The 25985-nt window shown below is 38.1% G+C and overlaps 3 protein-coding genes across 4 annotated transcripts in view; 1 reads left to right on the forward strand and 2 right to left on the reverse strand.

Annotated features, from left to right (window-relative positions):
- Nucleotides 1-3616, reverse strand: part of LOC138185862 (protein Wnt-7b) — a 120415-nt gene extending 116799 nt beyond the window's left edge. For both annotated transcript variants that reach the window (XR_011174731.1, XR_011174732.1), the window contains exons 1-4: nt 3303-3616; nt 2754-3227; nt 2136-2647; nt 1865-2067 (exon numbers count right to left, since the gene is read on the reverse strand). The gene's annotated coding sequence lies outside the window, so the exon portion shown is untranslated. The remainder of the gene's footprint in view (nt 1-1864; nt 2068-2135; nt 2648-2753; nt 3228-3302) is intronic.
- A 293-nt stretch (nt 3617-3909) lies between these two features.
- Nucleotides 3910-5856, forward strand: Prosalpha5 (proteasome alpha5 subunit). Its single transcript, XM_069125599.1, has 3 exons — nt 3910-4057; nt 4423-4983; nt 5061-5856. Exons 2-3 carry the CDS (start codon nt 4423-4425, stop codon nt 5226-5228), a joined length of 729 nt encoding a protein of 242 aa, XP_068981700.1. The 5' UTR covers nt 3910-4057; the 3' UTR covers nt 5229-5856.
- A 6872-nt stretch (nt 5857-12728) lies between these two features.
- Nucleotides 12729-15738, reverse strand: Vajk4 (chitin-binding protein vajk4). Its single transcript, XM_069125736.1, has 2 exons — nt 15570-15738; nt 12729-14818 (listed from the first exon to the last, which is right to left on the reverse strand). Exons 1-2 carry the CDS (start codon nt 15579-15581, stop codon nt 13745-13747), a joined length of 1086 nt encoding a protein of 361 aa, XP_068981837.1. The 5' UTR covers nt 15582-15738; the 3' UTR covers nt 12729-13744.
- Nucleotides 15739-25985: the final 10247 nt, after the last annotated feature.

The following is a 25985-nucleotide window of genomic DNA, read 5'->3' on the forward strand; positions in this document are numbered from 1 at the left end:
CCGAATTATTGCAAGCGTGTAAAACTATATACAGTTGGTAGATATCGACCGAAACAATAGCTAATATTAATTAGCGTAAATGACGAAGCAACGATTAATCGTGGTTTGAAGCTTTTCGTATGATATATATTAATTTAGAATTCAAATTTAAATTTGAATAGGAAATTAAAGAATCGAAATTTAAAATTTCCTTTTTCAATTCGAGTTCAATAAAGCCCCTGCGATGCCATAAAAGGATCAGCCATGTTACTCAAAAGGTATTACATCGTCACAGCATCGCGGACGTTAATTTATTTTTATAGCAACGGCGTGGACTCTGATTTATCGCATTCGCCATTCGCGCAGCCATAAAAATATTATTTTTGCACGGCCCGATACATTACAGACCATAGGCCGCGTTCATGGACTCTCGTTCGTGAAAAATGAGCCGCCATTGAAAATCGAATGGAACGTAATTGAATCGCATGTCGGAGCGACGATACATTTTATCGACGAGTACCTAAATCCATACACCTCGAACCATCGTATACGAATCATTGGAAATTGAAGCTGACGGACGAAGAAGGTCTTCGCGAGAATATTTTCAAACGTAATACCCCCTACTTACTCAAGAAGCACCTTGCGATGGCCATCGGCAAACAGATACGCGTACACACATACACAAATTTTTCATTACGAACCGCGCTCGTTTCAACGGAATAGCTCGAAAGTCACCACCGGTTTGTATATTAACCTCATAACGCGGGAGAACGTCGTATTTTACGAGCAATCGTGACGAGGATATGCACATTTTAAAATTACTCAAGAAGGATAGAAATACCGGAGTGCGCGTGTTTTCCGAACGAAATTTAAGAACACGATCGCCTTCGACACCTTTCCACCATCCAAACACCGAAAGAAACGGATACAGAAATAGTAAAGGCGAAGAAGAAGAGAGGAACGAAAAGAGAAGAAAGAAAGAAATCGAGGTCTGTCTCGATTCGCACTCCTGCGTGGTATCGATCGCATGCGTATCGATAAAACGATTCGTACGCGGCAAAACAGCGGCCATGGCTTCGATCTTGCTAATATATTAACGCGGTATCCGATGTTGGCTAAATTGCCACGTCTTCGACTCGGACAGGATACTTAATTTTCCTTTGTTCGGTGAACAGTGCGCGCCACGCGGGATCCTTTCTCGTTTCTTTTGTAGCCCGTCTCTTGCGCGCCAGAGATGAAATCAATAAGAAGCAATAACGATCACTCGCGAATGCCCGTGCACGCATAAAGGGGCTGAATAAAAACCGAGCAACCAGAGAGTCGTTTCGAGCGCAAGGTTTGTAATATTCATCTACGCTCTACCCTGCACTTCGCTGTCTTTTGTTTTTCCTTGTTTTTCGTTTCGCGTGTCAGAAGATGATCTACGATGCAAAAGGTCTTTGTACGCGGGTGCACTTGACAAATGATCGATCGGGGTTGAAGGTTAGAGCACGCAAGAAATCAATGTAAAAATTAATAGATCAATGACTGATTGAAAAAAAATTCTGCCGCTTTTCGTACGATACAACGGGGGATTTTCGTAGTTTATTCTTTGCAGTACGTGACGCAGTTGCGATTGCCACCGTATAGGGTTCTAAGGCGCTACTTTCCAGCCAAACATTCGAGAGCAAACGTACTGTTTGTATTATCAACTGATGGTGCCTTAGTATTGTCAACGACAAAATATATTTAGTACAAATTTGAATATATATTGTCAATGACAAAATATATTCAATTCAAATTTGAATATATAGAGATTAAAATTTGGTTCACACTAATAGATTTTGTTTAAAATATATTTTAGAAAGGACAAACGAGTAGAAAATAAGAATTAATATACACTTACAAGATCTTGATATTCCTTATTTCTGTATGACATATTTCCAATAATCCTTATTAAACCAGCTTTAAAACCAAATGTAGGATGACCTTCTAAATCATTTTTCGTTGTTGACCCTTGTATCGCTGAAGCTACATCGCTCAAGTTTTGTAGCGGCGTGAAATAATTATCTGATAGTTTTCCAATCGTTTGAATGGACTTTAGTAGATCTGTAAAAAATGTAGAATCGAATATTTTTATGCTATAAAAGAATTACGCTATAAACAAATATACTTACAGCTACAATTAATAAGCAAGCTCTTCTGATCCTTTAGAAAACTGCATTCTTCGCAAGATCTTGAAGTCAAGGCTCCAAGAATATCAAGAAGAATGACAATTTCTGTAGGTTCTATTTTATCTAAATATGTATCCACTGTCTTCAAAATCAAATCACTTTTTCTACAAAATCTTTTAATTAAAAATTCAATCGCATCCTTCGTAAATTTGTATTCGTTTCCAAATTTGTGTATTGAATTTGACAGTTCGTTATAAATTATTTCTAATAAACATAATTTATTTTCGATAGTCATATCACAGTACACGCTTTGCAGCATATCCTTTTCGGATAATAAAAGCATCAGGGCCTCCTTTGCACTTTCAAAACCTTCTTTAGTTGCTTTCAATAATTGTGAACATAAACGTTTTTTTTCTCCTTCCAAGAAAGTTTTTCCTTCAAATTCCTTCAAAGCATTATGTACAAATGCGCACGAAGCTCTAACAATTGGGATATGTTCAGAATGTGTCATAGTTCTATAAGTAAACAAAAAATCTATAGTACTCGAATACTTATCCTGATTAAAACAAAATAATTCAACGGAATATATTAACAATATAGATTTATATTAACAGTACTTACATTATTACATCCTTTAAATCTGTATAGTATAAAAATTGTAGTATATTATATTGATCTGGAAAGTTACTATCTTTACATGCAAATGTAAACAGATTACACAGGAACTGGATACTTAATCTTAAAATATCCAACTTTTCATCCGACAGATCGCTATCGAATTTACAGTGAAATGCTGTAATAACGTTCGATGTCCATCCTACAACACCCTCGTAAGGAAAATGAGAATCGAATGGATAAGAACTAGAATTCTCTACCTCTTCTAAATTTTCGTTACTTGCTAGAACGCGATATAAATCGTGACTGTATGTCCCTCGCTCGATTGTAGTTGAAATATATTGTTGGTGTACATAACTATCAAAACAAGAATTTCCTAGGCATTTTAAGCAACCAATCTTTATATCGTTTGGGATGACAGAGTCTTCGGTTGTAAGAATTTGTGCTACTTTTGCCAAGACTGGAAAGGCAATTAATTCTCTGAAATTTAACAATCTGTTATATTCACTGTCTAATAACGTTTTGTTACGTATCGTACTATTTTTTAAATCATACTTCGATTCAAAAGATCTAAATATTTTTGGATTGAGAAGATTCAATAACTCGTCCCAATTTTCTTCAGCAAAGGCAGAATTCAATTTCTGTAATAAATGAATATCCCTGCCGTTCATTATGTCAATCCTTATTTGTAACGTTATTTATTTTATGAAGAATAATTGTTTGTTTCTTTTTGTATTGTATACAATCTGATATTGTATAGAATAATCTGATGACACAACCTCAAATGAGCATGTTACAGGAGCCATCTTTAAATAGACGCTAGAAAATATATTTATAAAAGTTCAATATAGAAAATAATTTTACAAAATTAGATGTAACAAAAAGGTAGAATGTATTTTTAATGATTAATGGTATATAATTCTGAATATGATCAATATTATTTGAAATTTGTAAATATATTTTGACTAACGTTGCGTAAACTAGTGAATTGGTTCAAATCGTATTACATTATTTTTGTTCATGCTCTTAAAAAGTTGAAGTATTATTTGCATATTATAATTTTTGTGTTATAATTGCCTAAATTGAGCGATAAATGTAATCAATTTTAAATATTTTGATTTTGAAAATATTTCTGTACTCTGAAGTTAGGAATAAATTGTACTTTAACATTAGGGTTCCGAGAATTAGTGATACGCGTCTGTATTTATCCCCGCCATTAAATTCAAGTCTCTCCGTGACTAGCGTTTGTGACAGTCGGCTTAAACTTATTATTAAGCAATTTTTATTGAAATAATAAAGCTATCTCGAAGGTAAATCTTCTTAACTCTTGAAAAGTAATTAACTTTAAGTGGTACTTACATTTTGTCTGTTTCTATATTGATGTTCTGAATCTATTAGTTTTGCTATGTCATTCCGAGCTAACCACATTCTATTTAGACCTTTTATAATTATTGTAGTCATTATTGAATTAACCAAGGAATAAAAAATTTATCGTAATTATATTTGAAAGATACGATTTGTATATATCATATTTAAAATAATATTAAATGCATTGATACCAAATTTATCAAGTCATAACCTCAAAGTTTCGATCTAAATACAATCTTGTTATCTTTATACTTCAGAAAATTTAATCCACTGTGTATCTTAACGACGTATGTATTTTTATTTTCAGATGTTTTTAACACGTTCTGAATACGACCATGGTGTTAATACCTTCTCTCCAGAAGGGAGGTTATTCCAAGTTGAATATGCCATAGAAGCTATAAAACTTGGTTCCACTGCCATTGGAATTGCAACATCAGAGGGTGTTGTTTTAGTCGTGGAGAAACGTATCACTTCCAGTTTAATGGAACCCACAACCGTGGAAAAGATCGTAGAAATTGATAAGCATATTGGATGCGCCGCATCCGGCTTAATAGCTGACTCTAGGACTATGATCGATCGTGCTAGAGTAGAATGTCAAAATCATTGGTTCGTCTACAACGAAAGAATGTCTGTGGAGTCAACGGCACAGGCTGTATCTAACCTAGCTATACAATTTGGAGACAGTGACGACGATGGTAGTGCCATGTCGAGACCATTTGGTGTAGCAATGTTGTTCGCTGGTATCGACGAAAAAGGGCCTCAGTTGTATCATATGGATCCTTCCGGCACCTTTGTACAATTTGATGCTAAAGCTATTGGATCTGGAAGCGAAGGCGCGCAACAGAACCTCCAAGAAGTGTATCATAAGGTAAGATAATTATTTTTTGTGTAAATGTTTTGGTTATTGCGTGAACAGTCTTTCAACATTTTACGGTATTGTTACAGTCTATGACACTTAAAGAAGCGATAAAGGCAGCTTTGGTTATATTGAAGCAAGTTATGGAAGAGAAACTGAGCGATAACAATATAGAAGTAATGACAATGACTCCCGAGCAACTGTTTCACATGTTTACAAAAGCTGAATTGCAGGAGGTGATTACAGATATTGCTTAGAAATTTAGGGCACTTAAAACATGTTAATTTTATTGACATGAATACGTATATTTACATATAGCGGATATATGTTACGCGGGAGTTGTATGTCCGAAAATTACACATACATTTTTCATTTAAAGAATATGGAATTTCTACACGATGAAAGATTTTGTATTTTCATCTTTTTTCAAATCACCTGCAAAGATAGTAAATTATATATTATATCTTTAATCTTATATCGAAGATTCCTTGATACCATTTCCTAATTATTTTTGTGTTCGTGCATTTGTTAATGTCTTAACACGTCTTAATTAAGTTTAAATATTACTAACGTTAATATAATCGCATGAAAGATAATTCTTTTTATAACTATCCTTTTCATATCCTCATCTTCGTATAACAAAGCGACTCACACGATTTTTCTGTCTAATCTCCTAATTTAGTTAATTGAAAATTTGCCGTCATCAAGAGAAGATTCATTGCGGTCAAAATCCAATACCTCTGGTACATTTCCATCCCTTCCGTCTCTATCCACCGTTGGGTGAAAAGATCGCAGCATGTATTTTGGTGTTTGTAACCTCCTATCCTCGAATTACGTTTCTATCCTCACAAGGTAACACATAATAAAATATTTTTGTAGATTTCAGTCGCACGATTTTTTATTTTAGAGCTATATGTATTTATGATATTTTATACCTTTGTGCGAAAGTTTTGATTTTAATTTTCGGATTGTGCACATCTGTGTTTACACATTAATTAATTAATTATAATTTCATTAAAGAGATAATATTCATTACTTTCGTAAAATATCCAATCAAACTTTTACATTGACAATAGCGCAGTAATAGATTATTTTTAAATCTTGAAACAGACATCTTGCATCGGTAGCATAGGTTGCATAGATGCAGGTGCACGGTATTTTAAAAACGTTTTATAACGGACACGATTAAATCTAATCACGATCAATAAATTTTAAAAACAATGCTACAGAGATTTAGGACATTTCGGTCGAAAATCTTCGTAAAGCATATATCGTATTTCATTTGTTATTAAATACATATAACAGAGTTGAAACGCAAAAATTTGTCCATAGTGTAATTAGAATGATTCACAACACAACTCGTAAAGCTACACAAATTTCTAAGATCTATTTTAAAACCACCAACGTTCAACCAATAAATATTGTACAAATACCAAACATTACAAATTAACAAATTATTTTAAAAAGCGAAATTAGATATTCAGATATATTATATATAATTAAAAAGAAGGAAAGAAATTAATGAAAAAATTAGATATACAAAAAGAGCATATACAAGCAAATCCTTCTTCGTATATTCCCATTTTATCTGTGAAGTAGCCATCATCGTTAAAAGAAGAGTGGCGATGATGGCGTAGCACATACTCTCCTAGGGCGAATCGCTGAATTCACGTCGAACGGAAACGAACGGGACGGTTGGTTCGTTTTCGATTAAAAGCTCTCCGGGGCTGTGAATGCCTGTATCCGAAATCAATAATTAATTTCGCCCGGTGGCCGGGGGACAGACAGAAAGCGAGCCGAGCCGGAAATGGTTCGGGAACTCGCTCGGTTACTGCGATGTTCCGATAAAACGTCCCTTTTTATCCCGTTCTCTCAGCTGCCAGATTATTGGATATTATTCCATTTCAAGCGTTCAATCCCGCTACGATTCGCTCGCTCGGATTCCCATGGGGGATCCTCTGTCGTCCGTTGATTGTTGAAGCCACTTACACGCGCGCGCACGCGCCCACGCATATGCACCTGTGTGTTCCAACTCGATTTAGAGATGTTGCATTTTGTTGGAATCGTTTCCACTTTCTTTTTTTTCTTTTATCTTTGGCTGGTATCTTCGAAGATAGATCGTATTGAACAAAAGTAAATATTTAGATTATATTGCAAACTAAATTGAATTCCATAGTTTAAATTCGAACTTAGCATTTAGCGCCAGAGAAAATAGGTTTCGTTTTTATTCCGAGGACGGGGGATTTAAAAACTGAATTTAATATATTCCATTTTGTTCCAAGTACCTTCATTTTATGCTCCGTTTGTTTTTAACGATCGAAGGTTTAATTGAAACGTTTAAAGATGAATATGTTGGAATTATAATTAGCAATTCAGACTACTAGTTTTAAGCTTGAGAGTAAAATTTAAGAGCTTCGTATAATAATTAATAATAATTCATTAAAGAAAATTCTACCTGCCGGAACAAACGTCTATCCACTTGAATTTAGAATCAATTAAACAGTTTTCCACTTCAATTATACGAGGAAAATGGAAATAAAGAAGATACGGAAAGGTCAATGTCGAAGGAACCCGAAGGAAGTTTTCGAATGGTGATTCGGATGCTCAAGGAGCGAAGGGAAACGGAGCGTGGAAGGGCTGAGCGAGCTATGGGAAATGGAGTAGAAGGAGAACGAGGAGGACTCCGTAATTAACTGCGATGAGAGAGCGGCGGGATAGTCCCGTTTGAGTCGCTGAGAATCCCCCGGGACCTGACCCGTCGTATCAGACGCCAAACACTCCACTCCCGGTACCGGAGTTCGGTCTCGTCGTCGGCCAGCCTCGAAGCCGGCAACGTTCAAGTTTCGCTACGATAATTGCCTTCGCTTCACAGTCGCGCCCCCGACACCCGCGGCATTGGATAAAAGGGGCTCCACCCCCGGCTTCTACGAACGAACGAACGAACGAACCTGCGAAGCCCAGGGACCAACGCGGATGCCGCGGGGGAAACTCGATAATGGCTTTCAGCCTCTGAATTTACGCGATTCAGATCTCCCCGTCACGGAAACTCCTGGATATTCTCCTTTCATCGGTTCAACCCCTTCCACTCTTTTCTCCTGTTGTCCATGGAGTTTGGAGAACATTGCCCTGTTTCAATTTTCACCGTCACAATGGACGTCGTTTTGCTTGTTCGAACCTTTGTCGAGTACTCTGGGAGGCACATTTTCTTTTCTAATCGACCTTCTTTGAAATATCTTTTGCTTTTGGCTTTGCTTGGTATCTTTTTTGTATCTTTTTTGGTATCTTTTCGGTTTGTCATAGATCTCGAACATCTTATCGCGGATTTATAAATTGGTTCTCCGAGTTTTTGTGGAATTTGAACGTGAGTGCGAATTAATTGAAATTTAATACTCAAAATTTCGAAATTTCGAATTGGAAGGGTAGTTGATATCAGGCTGTCGCGGTGCCCGGATACTTCATCGCGAGTAAATTAGGTGCTATCTTTATAGAATTTAGTGGTAATAGAATTTAACAGGTATTTTAAAGTACATGTTTATATCTGTCGTTTGAAAGTTAACCCGTTTAAATCCCGCTCGCACTTTCTACCGTCCAGCGTTTGTAAAATAAACCTTGTAATTCCCAACATGGTTAACCAAACACCCCATGAAAGATTCATTAATCGCGTTCGAGCGTGGCCACGCGATCCACCGATAGAAAAACGAACAAATTTCGCTCGTGTACGTTTTCACGAAATTAATCCTGGCTGAGTGAGAGTGAACGCGCCGTCTGGAAACCGAGAAGTGACTTCCGGTATCCGACACTCGTAATATTTCTCCGTGTTCTTCCGGTATTCGCGAGACGTTTTTCACTCGTTTCCTCGAGCGAAACTGTCACGGTATAACGTGGTTCGAGAGTCACGAACAGAGTTTGAAACGACAATTACGAACGAGGGAGGACGAAGATTTTATTTGTTCTCGTAGACGAGCGATAAACGCGATCTAAACGCGCCGGTTCGACGATCGTTCTTCGTCGAAAGCTGCAGTTCGTAACACGCTCTTGCTTTCACCGCAATTCAGTCGAGAAACTACGGGACTCTGTTCTACTGAAATAAATATGGGATTCGTAAATAACCGTGCAAGCGACTCGTGCACTGACTAGCTATCACGTACGTCGTTCTCGAAATTTTTTCTTTTGTAATTTGCAAGGCAAAAGATGTCAAAGCTCTGTAACGATGGTTTGGATAACGCGAAGTGAGATCGGTTGGTGTAAGCTGGTTCGGATAACGTTACGTTGTTTCTTTTTCTTTTTTTTTTTTTTTTAGTTTTTGTACAACCGCGTTAATTACCTAGTCCGGCAAAGGCGGCAGTCTATAGTTGGATTTATGATGATTATTTTGACAGTAAATTGGAATAATTACAGATGCTTGGGTAGATTTCTAATAACGATGGGAAAATTTCACACAGTTTTACTTCGATTCGTTTATTTCAACGAATGTACCGTGTGTTTCGTATTTAAATTTATTCCTCGGTATGGTAACACAGTCGTGTTTGTATATCGGTGAATGTATCAATTGAAATGGAATACGTGATTTTACTTATCTTATCTTAACATTAACATCAATGATACGTTAACTGATTTCTTGAAATTTCTGAAAAATTAAAATAGATTCCTCCTCATTGATGGGATATATTCCACGTGTTACAAAATACTCTGTATATACAATAATATATTTTAAATTTAATAATCGAAGGATCGGTACGGGTCGTGGATAAGATAAAATATCGATGTCATTTTGAATAATTACAAGAATGACGTAACAGTCGTTAACGTGATACACGAAAATCTTAGGTAATCATGATTTCATGCACTCTCGTGATATAATAGTTACACGAACCGTGCATAAAGCGAATAACTTAGGCACATTACATAGAGCTGCTCCTTTTTTAAACTACTTCTATTACTCGCTCTAATGGAAGTGCTTTAAAGCATATCGTAATTCATCAACGTGTTCTGCTATAGCAAAGCGTAATTCAATTACCACGAGGCAAGGATGAAAACATGTATATATATATATACATTTGTCATAGAAAAGGAAGAATAAACGAAACGAATAAATTTTTTTATTTCACCGATGGTAATTGCGACGTGAAACTCTGAAAGGAAGCGAAAGAAAAAGAAAGCGAAAGAAGAGGACGAACACATTCTCCTTCTATTATCGCAGCGCTCGATAGAAAACCGGAAGCACGCGAGATCTCGATGCAGGAAGGAGTCGATGGCAACGTGTACAGCTATAATTCACGCATGGCAGAATCGTCGCGATTTTTTTCACTTTCACAAAAGTTAGCCACTCGTCCGCTTATCTAATAAGACCAACCGCTTGCACACTTTCATATACGGTTATGTGTTCTTTGTAATTCCCGGTTCCCGTGTAGCATAACAGTTTACATAACCGAAAGGACGAAACAATCGCTGACGTGGTCGTTAGTTATTCCGAGAACCGATGTTGTCTATTATTTATCGTTCGTATTTACGTTTTAGCGTTAATTAAATCGGCGTTACCTGTGCGCGCTCTCGTGTGCCTCCTTTCCCCGGTTAAAAATTAAATTTTTCCGCATCGATGGACAATTTCATTTATACTTCTATCTGATTTCTTTTATCGCGTTAGGTAAACGCGTGAAACTTCGAATCGGCAGAAATACCGATTAACGCGAGAACAGAAATGTTGAAAATAAGTTATTTCGTTGTTATTCTGTAGCAAAGTTGCTACGATTTAGAGGAAATTTAATTTTTACGTACACTGTCGGCCATAAGTATCAGCAACTACGGCGTATGGCCATAGAAAGTGTTATACTATGTTTGCACAAACCTTCGCTTTCACACAAATAGTTTTTAACTTTGTAAGACTCTTTTTTATCGCGTACCGATAACCAATTACCGAGTTTCAAATTACTCCGGTTCACCGGAGAATCGTCATGTTCCGATATCAATGACACCCGTGATCAACCATCGGCGATTACGCCGACGAGATCGAATTAAAAATAAAAAGGAGTACTTTATGTTCCACGGGAACTACGACCGATATCAGACTCGAAGGAAACTCAGCAACGTTTCTAAACACGCGTACGTGGACCAGCGGAATATACATGTATATCCGTGTGTCCATATGGCGCAGCAGCCGTGGAGAAAGTAATGCTTTCTTGAGCACGTATATACGAGCCTCTTTAATTGCACCACGAAACGATTAAGATTTACTCGGGATCGAAAGTACGCCGCCCGGAACTGGCCTCCGAACGTTCCTACGTTTCGTCCTCTTTTTTCCTTATCTTTTCGCATCCTGCGATTAAAAGATTTCTCGACATACCATAACCAGTTGCTTCGTGATTGATTTAACGTTAGTTACGATATAAATTAGTTATTTATCACTGGATACCGTTGAAATCTTATACGTATCATTCGCATTCGATACTTTTCACGTTTGTGGAATTAGTTTTATCGGTGTTCTAGAGTTTCTTTCCTGCATTCTATTTACCCGTCTCTTGCGAGCGTTTTAAGTTTGTGGGAAATTCATGTTTAGACTACTATTAAATTATTATTAATACCATCAAACGTTCAATAATACTAACATTTAATGTTATTCTAGAAATTGATTTTTCACAAAATTGTAGAATCTAGGAACGAGGCAGTAGGTAAACTCTAGTAAAAATAACTCTATCGATATCTTCTTTCATACTTATTGAATTTCATATTAATGCCAATTTAAATATTATACCTGACTTTCTATGATGTTTTTCCTCGAAATTAGAAATCCTGTTGATAACAACAAGCTTTTAATATTTGTATCGCCATAATACCGCGGTATAGTTTGCAGGAAATAATTCGTGAAAATCGTCGAGTTGTTACGCGAATGTGAAAATAAATAGGTATACGTGACTCTTCTTCGACGGCGAATCGTTTCTTCGTGTCCATTCGTCGAGCAAAAGAGATGTTCACGTAACGATGTTCCGTCCCGCTCGATCTTCTTGGTTTCTTACATCGAGCTCGTTTGGTTGGCCGCGTTGGTAGCGCGAAAAGGGAAATTTTGCAAAAGTGAAACTCGCCGCGGGGCTGAGATTTCCGGCAGAGCCGTCGAGAATAAATCGAGAAAGCGTCGGCTCGTTAGCGCGTTCGCGCGGAATTTTTTTAACGCTTTTCCCAATTGAACGCGCGAAAATCTTACGTATTGTGAAAAAGAACGACGAACGTATCGTCGTTACTATAAAAAGTCACTCGCAGGAATATTCTGATAAAATTTGTTGATCGCAATTTCAATGCGATACCACAGAAATCTTTTTTACAAAAATGGTAGAAATATCCTTGCCTTTTCTTCATTTCTCTTTTAAAGAGTAACTTTTCGTTATATTTTTCGAATCTCGTCGTTATAGTTTCGAATCTCGTTATATCACAGATTGATTCGGAAAAAGGAAATTAGTTAGATTTTAATTTTTTGATGCTACTGTAAGCTTCGTCGATATTTTAGTATATTCTTTGCGGTAGAGTTACGTCATTAAGTGGTTACTTAAAATTCAGCGTAACGGTTGCATTAGATTGCACATAAACGAGTAAAAGTACAAAGAAGAATGCTTGGAGCGGGTTCGTTAAATTTTATGAACTATGACTAATAGTCGCCAACGGAAAGCTAGAAATTGATAATAGTTGTTCGATAGGAAACGGAAGACTCGCGTAACCTGTCGAGACTAAAACAACTCGAATAACAAGGAAGAAAATAAAAGTCGATGGTGTCAGATGACAGACGAGTATTTATTAAAAATCTTTGATACAAAAAGACACTCTATTTCACTCTTAACTTAAATTAGGTACAAAAGTGGTTCGCCGCAACGAAATCGTAATTACGTGGCGGCGTTTATTTCACATCGGCTAACTTATGCTCGTAAAGCTCGCTTAAACGCCGTTAATGTTAGTGTTTTCTTTGGAACAGCTTAAACATAGACACAGAACTAGCGAATTTTTACATGGACGATTTCCAAGAAATTTTGCGCGTCAAATCAAACAGAACTATAGTACGTTATTCTACAAATTTTTTTCGTTCAAAATTTCTTAGATTTTTAAGAAGGCTCGTGTTTTTTTTTTTTAGCTAAATCGTGCTATCTCGCTAAATATCGCGAGATCGATGTATAAATTTGGAATTAAAGTATTCTGAAAGTATTCTGGTTCTCTTGGAATATTCGTTATCGAATTGGCAAGATGGAGCTGAAGAATCTAATCGACGGATACAAAAGATGTCCAGCGAAATCTAAAGAAAGGAAAATTTCCGCCTGGGCTTCCCTTAAACCCATCTCTTCGATTGAAACTAATTGGCGCATCGAAAGCATATCGATCGGAGAAAATTAGTACATCGATCGAACGAAGACGCTGTCACGAAGAAATCGCTAATATCACCCAGTTACGAGCATCCTCCTAAGTTACCTAAAAATCTGAAAGACAGGTTACGCTTGAGAGAAGCACTAGCTACGAGAAGCTTGGGGAACGGTTTACCTCGTTCTCTCTGCCCGTTTCGCACTTTATCGTGCTCAACAAGGCGAGACAACGAGCGATGCTCCCGATACCTCTTTATTCCTTTCCAAAAATAAAAATATATACTAGAAAGAAGAGACGATCGAAACGTTGAATTTCGTCGACGGTGCGTTTCTTCGGCTTTAAATTCGCGAAGAGATAGAGACGATTGCCCAGAGATCCAGCAGCGCGTATATGAAAAATCTTAACATTTCGAAGAAATCGTCTCGATCAGCGAAAGAATTCAACGATGATGAGAGTAATATCCGCCGCTGTCTCCACCGTATCCAGAAAATCCTTCGTAGCCACCGCCGCCGCCGCCACTGCCTCCGTGTCCCTCGTGAATCGGTACTGGCACAGGTATCTTCACCGGTACCGGAACCTCTTTCTCTACCGGTACAGGTACTTCCTTCTCGACGACATACGGCTTGTCTACCGGTACCTTGACAGGGTAGGGTACGGGCTTTGGGACCGCGACTGGTACCGGTTTGTGGACGGTATACGGTTGAGGGACTGGTACCTTGACCGGGACAGGGTAAGGTTTCTCTACTGGCACAGGGTACGGTTTGTCCACTGGTACCTTAACTTCATAGGGTACCGGCTTGTCCACCTGTACCGGGTATGGTTTCTCAACGGTGACTGGGTACGGTTTGGGCACAGTGACCGGGTACGGTTTGTCCACTGGTACCTTAACCTCGTACGGTATCGGCTTCTCGACTGGGTACGGTTGCGGCACCGGAATTTTGACCTTCACCGGGTACGGCACGTGCTTCTCGACGGTATATGGCTGCGGGACAGGTACCTTAACGGGCACAGGTACGTGTTTCTCCACGGTGTACGGCTGCGGCACCAACACCTTTACCTCGTACGGTTTGTCCACTGGTACCTTGACTTCGTAAGGCACCTTCTTCTCAACGGTGTACGGTTGCGGCACGTGTACCGGCACCTTCACGAACACCTTCACCGGGTAAGGAACGTGTTTCTCCACGGTGTAAGGCTGGGGTACGCCGACCTTCACTTCGTACGGGACATGCTTCTCCACCAAGTAAGGCACGTGCTTGGTTACTTCGTACGGCACTGGCACCTTCTTCACCACGGTCACCGCCTTCACGTGCTCGTGCTGATCGTAGCTGGAAACACCGCCCCCGCTCAGGTCACCTCCTCCACCACCCAGGTCGCCGTAGCTACCGTGCAATCCTCGTTTCTCCGTCTTCTTCTCCGAAGACTCGGCTACAGAGTCCTTCGGCGACGCGCTCTTCTCAGCTGCCTTCTCCGAGCAGCTAGCTTGCGTGGCCAATGCCACCAGGACGATGGCCAACTGCGAGTGAAAGTTGGGAACGATGAATTAATTTGCAATTCCATTGGAAAGTATAGTTGGACGACGTCACCGTTCTACGTTCGCGACGAGATTTTTCTTCACATTGACATTCGGAGGTTTGTGGAAGGAGATGGAAAGTGGTGGCTAGCGGACTTTCGCAGACTCGGTTGTGGCTTATCGATCAGTCTCGTCCTTGTTAAATTAAATTTCCGTTGGACTCAAACGTATTGCGTAAAAGTATATAACAGTCTTTGTATAAGCCATGGACGATCTACGCTGTTGGAATAGGAAATCGGAAGAATTTGGCTTCCTAGTTGTTAATTCTCTTTGCTCGTATCCGTTTCACAAATTTTTTTTTCTCTAAATTTCGATACGATCGTTCGATAAGAAGGTAAATAGCAAAATAAGAATTCATATGGCTAGACCCGTTACGAAGAATTCTCTTTCTCGCTATACATAGAAACACTCGAAATACGGACTTTCGAAGCTGCCAAAGATCGCGAAACTTTTTATTAAAGCTTGATTCGAAGCGCAATTTAAGCGTAGTTCAAGTAAATTTAAATTTAAGTCTAGTCGCAATTAAAATGACTCTACCTTCTTCGAAATAATATCGAATCAAACGACGAAACACACTCGAGGTGACTTTCGCGAAACCAACCATACACTTTTCAAATTCTACCGAAACTCGGACAAGCACGACGGAGACCTGCCTTCGATTTGAAGCATTTTCACGGGAAGCAGAGTCGCTTACCTTGATATTCATCGTCGAGTTCGCGTATGTTTTGATGTGGCGTATAACCACTAACTGAACCGCTTCGTTTTCTAGACCGAGCCTTATATACTCAGCGGCATAATAGCTCAGTTACTTTCGCTGCACCTCATCGTCCGTATTATACTTGTGCGTCTTGTTTTGCATTTGCAAAAACGTGTTCGCGTCAGTGCCGGGATAACGTACGGGAAATTGAGTAGTCCATGCGCGAGTTCGCCTCTAATCGCGCGGTGATCTACCACTATTTCGAACGCGATCCGTGGAAACTGTTCCATTAGATAGCTTTTAAGATAACGCATAGTTACACAGAACGCTACCGTTCGGTTCGTTGTTTCGCCTTCGGTGAATAATTAATCGCGAGCATCGCCATATTTCCAGCGTTGTTCGAGTATGAGAAATTTCTATGGAATACAATTTGTGTCCTTGAGTTTGATATTTAACTTTGAGCGACGATGGTACACCGCTAGAAACACGATAGTGAAATTTTTGTTTTGTGAAAATTGTGACAATTCCGCGATTCTTCGCGTATTGTTTCGAGCAATTCAAAATTGATTTCGTAAATATATTTTACGCGTTCGAGAGATATTTTCAGCGAAACTTTTTAAAATCTCCAAAGTGTCCTGAAACTGTCGCGACTTCGTGAAAGTGACGCTTCGATCGCATCGTTCGTTTCTTTTCTCCGTCTTTCTGCACCGAAAGCTTTTCCTCCGCCATTTGACTCAAATTTTTCTCCGCAATAAGAATTATCAAATCGTGACCTACTTTTTCGAAACGCTTCACGAGCGTGCATCTAATGGGTTTTTGATTATTTAAGGCAAGCGTGTCATCGTAAATGAAATGCGGCCGTTATTACGTCTTGAACACCGGCGTGAGGTAAATTGAAGGAAGTTGACGTTCACGCAACCATGATTCTCACGACGCCAGTAGCACGATTTCCTCGTCTTCGTCCAGCGTGAAAATCTGGAACGCGTCGACTCCTCGTGTGTCCTCGTGATCGGCCATACTTCCGCATGGTTGATTACCAGCGAGAGCAACGTCCATGTAACTAATTCTCCTTCGTATCCGAACGTGTCGTCGAAAGTTGCTTTTTCCGATGCGATTCGAGACGATTTAAGAAGTCTGTTGGAACTGCCGAGCATTGCGTTATATTTACAAACTATCGGAAATCGTTGCAATTTACAAGAAAATTTCCTATCGAAACAAATTGTCCTCGGTGTACTCAAAGCAATCCTGTTCGCGAATCTTTTCTCCTACATCGATGTATCGTCAGAAATTTCGATCGATATCAATTTCGAGGAAGCGATATTACGAAACGCAAATGAAGAAACGCGGACAAATTTTTATAAATTTACCAATATCTTAAGAGGCATCGTTACTTCGTTCAACTTAATTCTACTTATCTAAGAAAGCGTAACAAGTAAAGCGTTGTATTATATCGATTTGCTACGTAACTATGATTCATAGTTCTAACTGGAAATTATAAAGAGATATCGAAAAGTCCACCCCTTCTTCTCACCGTCGATTCCGTCTATTCGGCGATCACGCTCGTCCATAATTCGATGAAAATCCCAGAGGAAAATTGGAATCGGAATCGAATCGAGTTTGGAGAGGATCCAGGTGTGTTTGGTGTATCGCGAGCGTGCTTGTTAATCCGCATATAACCCCTTATCTTTGGATAACGTTAACTCGAAGCGCAGTTTCGCGCACACGGTGCGTCGACGTGTTCGCAAAGGGCGGCCATTAGGCGCGTGTAATTGCCGCAGAAATCCGAGCAAAGCTCGCCGGTCGTTTCGCATGCGGAATACCTAATGCCGTATGTTAATAGGATCGCATGCGCTACCACCATTTCGATCCTGCCGCGAGATAGACCGATAGTTTTTAACGATTAATACGCTGCACAGGCATCCAGCTGGCTAGTATCACCGTAAATGCTCGTTACGGGGTCTTGCCTCTTTTATTTGCGCGATTTTCAATAAATATCACCGACCTCCCGCGAATCTCGCGCTACGACTTGGAAACACGACGGTCGATCGACCGATTTGCTGTTCCAGTTTCGTTTCGCGATTTGTGTAATGGGATCTAATCTTCTTACGGTATGACGCAGCAACCAGGGATATGGAAGGAACCACTTAAAGAATATTTCCTTTCTTTTTTCTATACGAAACATGCATATTTCTAGAACTAAGTATTCCAAGGTACGACGAAATGCGATTTTTTATGCGATTTTTTATGCGATACAGCCAATTACTAAGGTCGACGATTTAAAAGTCACATCGTATATAGAAATTTATTTTATTGCCTCTTTCTTTCCCTCGATGCCAATAGCATTGTATACACATATAATACATTATCGGAAGAATTCTTCTCATCAGAGCATGATTTGACACGGTAGCTTCGTAAATCATTGCTGGCATTGCATTATCGCGATATAAATCTTATACTCTTATTCGACGAAGATTACCTAATAAATACAACATTGTTAAATACAACTTTTACTACGAGAAATTGTCCTCTCGAAAAGCCATTAAATATTTATGCGGCAATGACACGAGGAGAGAAATCTTCTCCTTCGTTTGTTAGATTTATACTACTTTGAAAAATATTTCACGATTACCGATGAAACTCTTCGGAGTTTCTCTAGGTGTGTCTGTCGAATTTCGAGCCAAGATTTCCGTCGAAATGTTTATCGATGATTCATAATAGGAGGATTATAGCGTCGATCGTAGACAAAAGTTTGCAGTTCGCGTGCTAATTACCAGCCGCGATGTAACGAGAAAGTTTTCCTTCCTCTCTTGTCAGTTACAACCGATCTTTCTTCGATTCGCGCTGCGCTCTTTCTGAAATTCGATTCATCGTTTCTACGTCTTTCGACATTTCGCCGTTTGTGCTACAACGATGATTCGTGATAAATTATAATAAATTGAATTCTAAATTAATTTTCCCGAGTCCAGTTTGACTGGAAGCAAGTTAAAAGGAGGAAGGGATAGTAAACTAAAATATCATATGTCAGGAGATAAGATCGTTCTCCATTTTATACTTTCTCCTCCTCACTTCACTGGATTTACGGATACGTACGGTCACGTTCTGTTGGAAATGTAACATCGTACGAATAACGCCGAGGAAATAACGTTCTATGATACAAATACGATAAACGAAGATGAAATTAATCCTCGAATATATCGAACCATCGAATAATAAGCAGTAAAACTTGGCGTGACGGATCGCGATTTCTCATTTTGCCATAAATTACCGTATAAAGATGGTGTTTGCCCTTGCTCTTTCGTAACGAATATCACATTACTCGGTTTAGTTTCGTTTTATTTTCCAGCAGTTTCCTTCGATGAAAATAATAAGGAACTTTTCTTAATAGAAGTTACACGTTTTTTGAAAATGCGATCGCGTACAATTGACCAAAGATCGCACGAAGTGCGAAACTCTGTTTACTAGCAACTTTGGAGAAACAACGAACGCTTAATCGTTGTAACTTGAAAATTAAATCCTAAAAGATAGAAGTCTGAAATCTACTATTTAATTATTCGATTCTATCAAAGAGTGACTCGTTATATCCTTTACAGGAGAATTTTATTCAATTTCTTATCTTTTCCGTTTAGTCATTTTTAGAATTACTGTTCCTTGGATTCGCGTGACTTATTATACCATAAAAAATACATACAACGTAAAAAGTAAATTATAGTAGTAAACATAAATATAAAATATTATTATACAGAATGTTGTATTTCTAGTTAACATAAAAACGTGATCATTTTTACGGGAAACAGACAGTAGTGCAAAATTAATATGTAATTTAAGTAATGCAATGTAAAGATCACGATACGTAAGTTTACAACCTCGATCACTTTCCATTGAGAATGATTAGAACTTTTACTTTCAAGCATCGTTCGATGTGCAAACAGAGGCAACAAATTATTTGACTACTATCTGCTTAATGTAATTCGTTGATTAACAGATTCTCATTAACATAATCGCCAATGATTAACTAGCGTACAATCTGCGAAACGTTAATTTATAATGTTACGCTTCACGAATCTCACAGATCGATTCGCGTATACGTAATAATTTATAAGTCGATATCGAATAGATTCGAGAAAGTTGCTGAGAATATAACGAATACTAAATAATCGATAATTATTAACTCGTTCTGTTAACTAACAAATAACTTTATTCTTTATTAAGAAATAATAAATATTAAGAAATATTATTAAGATAATAATAAGTAATTAGCATCGTTTTACTAACTATACAATATTCCATTACATAGATATATATATATATATATTAGTTATAGCTTGAAATCAGGGAATTCACAATGATTAAATAGTACCCTAATAAAGCTCTTTAAAAAATTAAACAAATTTTTAACGAATCAAACATGTAATTAATCAAAAGTTTTAATTTTGAAATTCTTCGATTCGATATTTATTTAGGATTTTATCCCTTTATGCAGCAAATGAATTTTATATGTCATAATGTAATATATATAAATATATATATAGAAATAATATGTACAGATAAGGAATATCGAGAAACAAGGAATTTAAAAGTAATGCTATTAATAATGCTATTAATATTACAGAGTAACGCTATTAATACTATTCAAGGTCTCATAGTCTCGCGTCTTGCAAAGAAGTTATACTTAACACCGGGAAAGGTGAATGTCGCGATAAGATAATAATTGTAGGTAAGAGAACACAATAACGCTGACTTGGTTGCGTCACGGTGTTTCCAAGTTGCCGAGTATTTTACGAATGCACACAATGACGCGTAGAATTAGAAAGCAATAAATAGCGCAACAATTTCTTCGCTATTAGGTTAACGACCAGATCTTCGTTTCCAGTTCAAGGGCAGCTTTAATTCACGCTAATTTCACATATTATCCACTTGATTGCGATATAGTGAATTTTACTTTCTCAAATATAGATTGTTCTTTCAATCAAATTGATATTTTTATACTTCGATTTTACTAGTTTCATAGGTTTTAGGTGAATTTCAGTTTACGAAACAATTCGGTTTTCAATCTATCGTTAAATCGTTTAATAATTAAATCCCATGCATCGATTTTACCAGATAGTTTTGACGAATTTACCGCATAAATCTAATTTATGAAAAATAACGAAGGAAAGGAACATTTTTCGTCCAATTTTATCTAAAAGTTATCAAGGAATTGATTCAAAAATCTAATATACTCTTAGAGATTATTCCTTGTAAATACGAATTTTAGTTGAAAAAGTCGCGTCGTACGTGTGTGCACGCGCTTCGTCAAAGCTTCGAAAAAGTATCATTCGTCAAAGTCCAATCTATGTATATATCATATATCGACTATTCCTGTCAGAACTTAGGAACCGATCTAATTAATCGCCTCGTAACAACCAGTCAGACAGCTTTTCCATCCACGCTGCCTATCTATATTCCATCTCCGTGGATCCAGCTAAACCATAAATTGAAAATTAATTGTTGAAATCTATGTATTTAGACATCCATCGTGCATGAAACGAGCATCAGACCGGACAAAAACAAGCCCGAGCTGTTGTTCTCTCGGGCGTTCTCGTTCTTCCACGAGATAACCATTTCATAAGCGTGCAAATTAGTCTCCGGTTGATGATGAAGCTTCGCTTTCGTGCCTTTTAATCGAATAAGTAGCATCTCTTTGTCGTGTACAGCCTAATTGGAAATTTCGACGAACACGTGGAAGCCTGCCTCCCGAAGCGTGAATCCGCGGAACGCGCGATTTCTACGCGGCTGTAGAAGCTAAAACAAAAAGAAGATTGTACGTCCTTTTAAACGAATTTACTATGCACTGGTTACATATATCTGGTTACATATATCGTGGTAACCAGTCATGAAAGTAGGTACTTCGAATGAAAATAACACTCATCGTGGAAAGCGTTACTCGTGTCGAATAAAAGGATAGCCGCGATAATTGAATTGAGAAGCTGCAAAACGTTCGTAGCAAATATACATTTGCCGATAACCTCGATAAAATAGAGAGATTACGAATGGTCTCGCTAGACATCTAGACTGTTTAAACATCCTTGTATTTTTTACCAAGTGTACGCTTGCAGTAAATATCTCGCAACTACCGCATAAACTTTTGTATCTGTGTCAGACTTTACCAACGTGATCCTGACAGAGTTGTACGCGGACAGATTTTTATAGAAAATTATACACGTAATACGTCGAGAAAATGTTTCTAGAAGCGTTCAAATACTTTCCTGAGCCACTGTAGATGCCAAGGTAATTGCATCTTTTTTTTTCCTTTCCGTCTGTCTAATTACGTATCCTGTGGATTTTGCGAACGTCTGCGACTTTCACATGTTGCGTAAGAGGGTTGAACTATGTATAACGGATGGAAAGAGGATTGGTTTTTTGAATCGAGAAAGGTAGATCCGACCATGCGTATTGCGATGTAACGTAGGCACATATTCCAGGAGACTTGAGCGCTGAAAATCTAAAGTTCGAGCGGTAAACGATGTGCATGTATCTGCCATAAATAATTATAATTATTAATCATAAGTAAAACGTAGGAAGTCGAAGATTACCAGGGTTTACGCGCTAAACGGTTTGGGTGTGTCATAAATGTATATTTTACTTATAACTTATATTATAATGTAAGTAAAATGTATAAATATACGAATGTAAGCGATCTGATACATTTTTTAGCATAAATTTCCTTAATAGATTTATGAAGGCGTTGAAAGTTGAAAGTGTGGAGCGTTTAAATGATACAGCGATTAGGCTAAAGCTTTATGTTTTGCGCAGAATTTTGTATAGCAACGATTCATAAATACTATTTTGCTATTGGGAAGATAATGTTAATTATCGAGACGGCTTGAAAGAAGAACTCGCGAAATTTGATGTTCGAATCGCTGACGAAACTTTTTAAAATTTTACGACACAAGCGACGAAAAATTTCTTCGTACGACTCGATATTCAATTTTTAAGGAAAATTCGCGAGAAAGATGATTTTTCAGCTGAAAATTTTGCAATGTACAGGAAGTTGCGAGTAAAAGCTAACCCACTTCCGATCTACAGCAGGTACTTGAAGACCCGGAGAAAACGTTAAATTACCTCCATTAGAAATTTATCATAATCGACCTGTAATTTAGTAATTGTAAAAATTGCAAAAATTGCAAAGTCTGAAAGCGTAAGAAGATGTTAAACGAGCTGCGCTAGAAATTTGCTGGAAACGCGTCGAACCTCGTGAAGTTTCCTCTCGCGATCAACTTGAAATTGTAAAAATTGCAAAACCTGGAAGCGTAAGAGGACGTTAAAATGGGATCTACTGGAATTTAAACCTCCGAACTTTGCGTTCCGATATCGAAGACGATCAATCACCCGCGTTACAGGAAACGCTCGTAGCGAGGAGCACGTAACGTTACTAGTTGGAAATCCGTCGGAATTTCCACTGTACGGTATAGCGATTCCTCGTTGCCGGTTGCCAGCTGTTGTTCGCGGCGCGCGATTGTTCGTGGCAGCTTCGCGACGAAAGTGAAAGGATTCCGGCGACTTTCCCCGAAATTTTACGCCGTGCCCGCAGCCACGATCATCCCCGTTGCTGTTTCCGAGGCTAATGTTCCGTCGACACGAACTTGGCGAATTTGTAGGGAATCGGCGTGTGACCGATGCCGCGAGCCTAATCGCTCCTTTGCTCCCTTAAATCACGCTTGTTGACGCAGAAGGATTCTGAGCGCCACATACATCGCTGCACTATGTTCGCAATTCTGTATCGAAGGAACGTCGGAGATTGATTTAATCCGTTTGTTACGGTTATCGTAAAACGATTATCGTTCGTAGAATTCGGTATCGAATATCTGATAAAACGTGCCTCTTTTACGGCTTTAACGTTTTTCAAAGTAGCATCGCTCCGATTTCTCTTTTATTCATAACCTAAATCCAGTCTATCGATCGAATTTTTGCACTGCTCCGATATTATTTCAAGATCGCTATTCCAGTAGTTGCAATAAAAAATTATCTTAAGATACAAATTTTAGAACAAAGTATACTTCGCGAAACAAACGTATGTTGCAGGCAATGCCGAATTGGCCATATAGCGAAAAGCTTTTTAAATTCAATTTTCTCGAGTCGGAATTTAGAAACTGTACGTTTTGGAGTTCTTTTATTGTACGATATACGCGCGCGTCGTTTCTATTGCGTAAAAATGCTCTTTAAGTACATTGTATCGGAACATTCCACTACCTTTTCCAAGACGCTTACTTGCGAACGATTTATTTCCTGGGTTACGCAAATTCGCTAACTACGCTCGGCGAATATATGTTCGAACTGAACATTTTTTAGCTAAACGTTCAATTTCTCGCATAATTGTTACGAAGAAATTTTCTCCGTTCGACGATCGTTCGTTCCTGCTTTCTACGTAATGCGAAAGGAACGTAGATAAACGCATAAAGTTATATCGAAAGAAAAAATTAAAAAATTTCTAATTCAATTTCAAATCCTTTCAATTTCTATATCTCTTTTAACGTAATCTGCTCGAATAGTAAACCGTTTCTCGAGGAAGTTATTTTATTTATAACTTGAGAAAGTTACAACGATATTATACATATAGTTTGTTACTATAGCGTGGAATATTAAAATTTATTTAACTCGAGAAACAATTAGTATATAATAAAGATACATTTACAAATTTCTATTCGTATGCGTGTTTCGTACTGACAACGAATTAAATAAATTATTTGTAATAGAACGAAAGTAATTAAATTCTGATTGAAACGTATTAAAGTACGATAGGTTTACTAATACTGGTAAAAGCGAAATAAAATGTGCGACGGATAGTTCGGAACCATACGATACCTTGATACTCGGCAAAATTGGACATTATCGTACAGGAGAAAATAATCGAGTTACAAGAAGATTACCGATCAGGTAGCTTACGTGTGTAATTTCAATTTCGATTTTGATTTACATAAACTGGAATGACGTGGCAACACGAGATGGACGTTTTCATCGCAAAACGAGTCGTTCCCATGGCGCACCTGCTGGGATGGCCCGTTTCAAGCGACTCGTGATCAGAACTAATGCATTACTGATGGCCGATTCCTCGGACCCTTGGGGCTCTTAAAAACGAGCGGCAACGCGTGATTATGTAAGTTTAATTGCGTTCTAACTACCGTGCAATGCACCGGGGAGCGCAACCGGCGGTTTCGATGGTGCCTCATTAAGACATTTGCCAAGTTGATGCCCAAAACATCGTCCTCGTCGACCACGATTATTATTTACGATTCACGGACTGGAAACAGTTTCGGGCCGAAAACTGCTCGTCGTTTACGTTTTGTCGCGTTACGACCGATATATGGCAACAGGTGTGCCGAAGCGGAGAATTTTTAAGAGACACTTTGAAAATGCCACGATTTTATTGCTTAAATTTTTTTCATTTGTCAACGTTCGAGAATGGTTTAACCGCTATACGCGTGCTGGAATTCTCTTTGCGTATATCCTCGCTCTACTTCTAAACTGTTTGATCTTCGCTTTGAAAATTTACTTAGTTTAATATTACCACGACTTCGTATTCTTTGTACCGATGAGCTTTTGTGGCTATGTTAACTATATTTCTTTGAAAAATGAAGCTACAACGATCAAGTACCAGGATGACGATACGGTGTACACACGTACGCAATGGTGCGAAGGTTTGGAGCATCCTTTGTTTCTTGGACAAAAAAAAAAACTTCTTCGGCTTAAATATGATTAACCAAAGAATAGTATTACGAAGAAAGCATGGATTCGCTTAAGGAAATCATTGCGTATTTCTTTCAAAGTCCTAATAGGTTTCAGACCGTGGAGCGGAAATACAGGTGTGAAAGATTCGAAGAATCGGAATGATATTTAGTATCTATAGAGAAGATAAAAAAAAAGGAGGAGAGACGATATTAAATGTGACGAAGGAAGTAACATTTAAATTTATTCGAACGATTTATGGGAGAGTCAAGTATCGACAGTTGTACGCACCGACACATGGATATGTAATGATCGTACGATACGAGAGTCACGGAGATTTCACTCGAATCGCACTGTGACTCGCAGATTTTTCTTCCCCTCTCTCGAAGAGTAGATGAAAGTAAAGCTCGCGTTAAATCGCGAAGATCGAGTGAGTTTCACATCGAATACGTCATGCTTCTCGTTTTAGATCATGTTTTTGCCCTCGTGTTTACGAGGATCGTTCTTACGTCATATTAAATTATTTGATAGCTCCAACTTCTTACGACTCTACGAGATAGCAGAAATTAATATAATATATCCGATAAGACTTTCTCTTGATCTAAAGTTTATATTTTCAAAGGAATTAGAACTTCTCTAAGGATAAATGAACTCTTTCAAAGAATTACACGGTAAAGGTTTTTTTTTTTTTTTAAATAAGTGAGGAAGATC

Source organism: Bombus flavifrons, chromosome 13 (genome assembly GCF_040668555.2).
Source record: "Bombus flavifrons isolate JBK064 chromosome 13, iyBomFlav1_principal, whole genome shotgun sequence".
NCBI lineage: Eukaryota > Metazoa > Arthropoda > Insecta > Hymenoptera > Apidae > Bombus > Bombus flavifrons.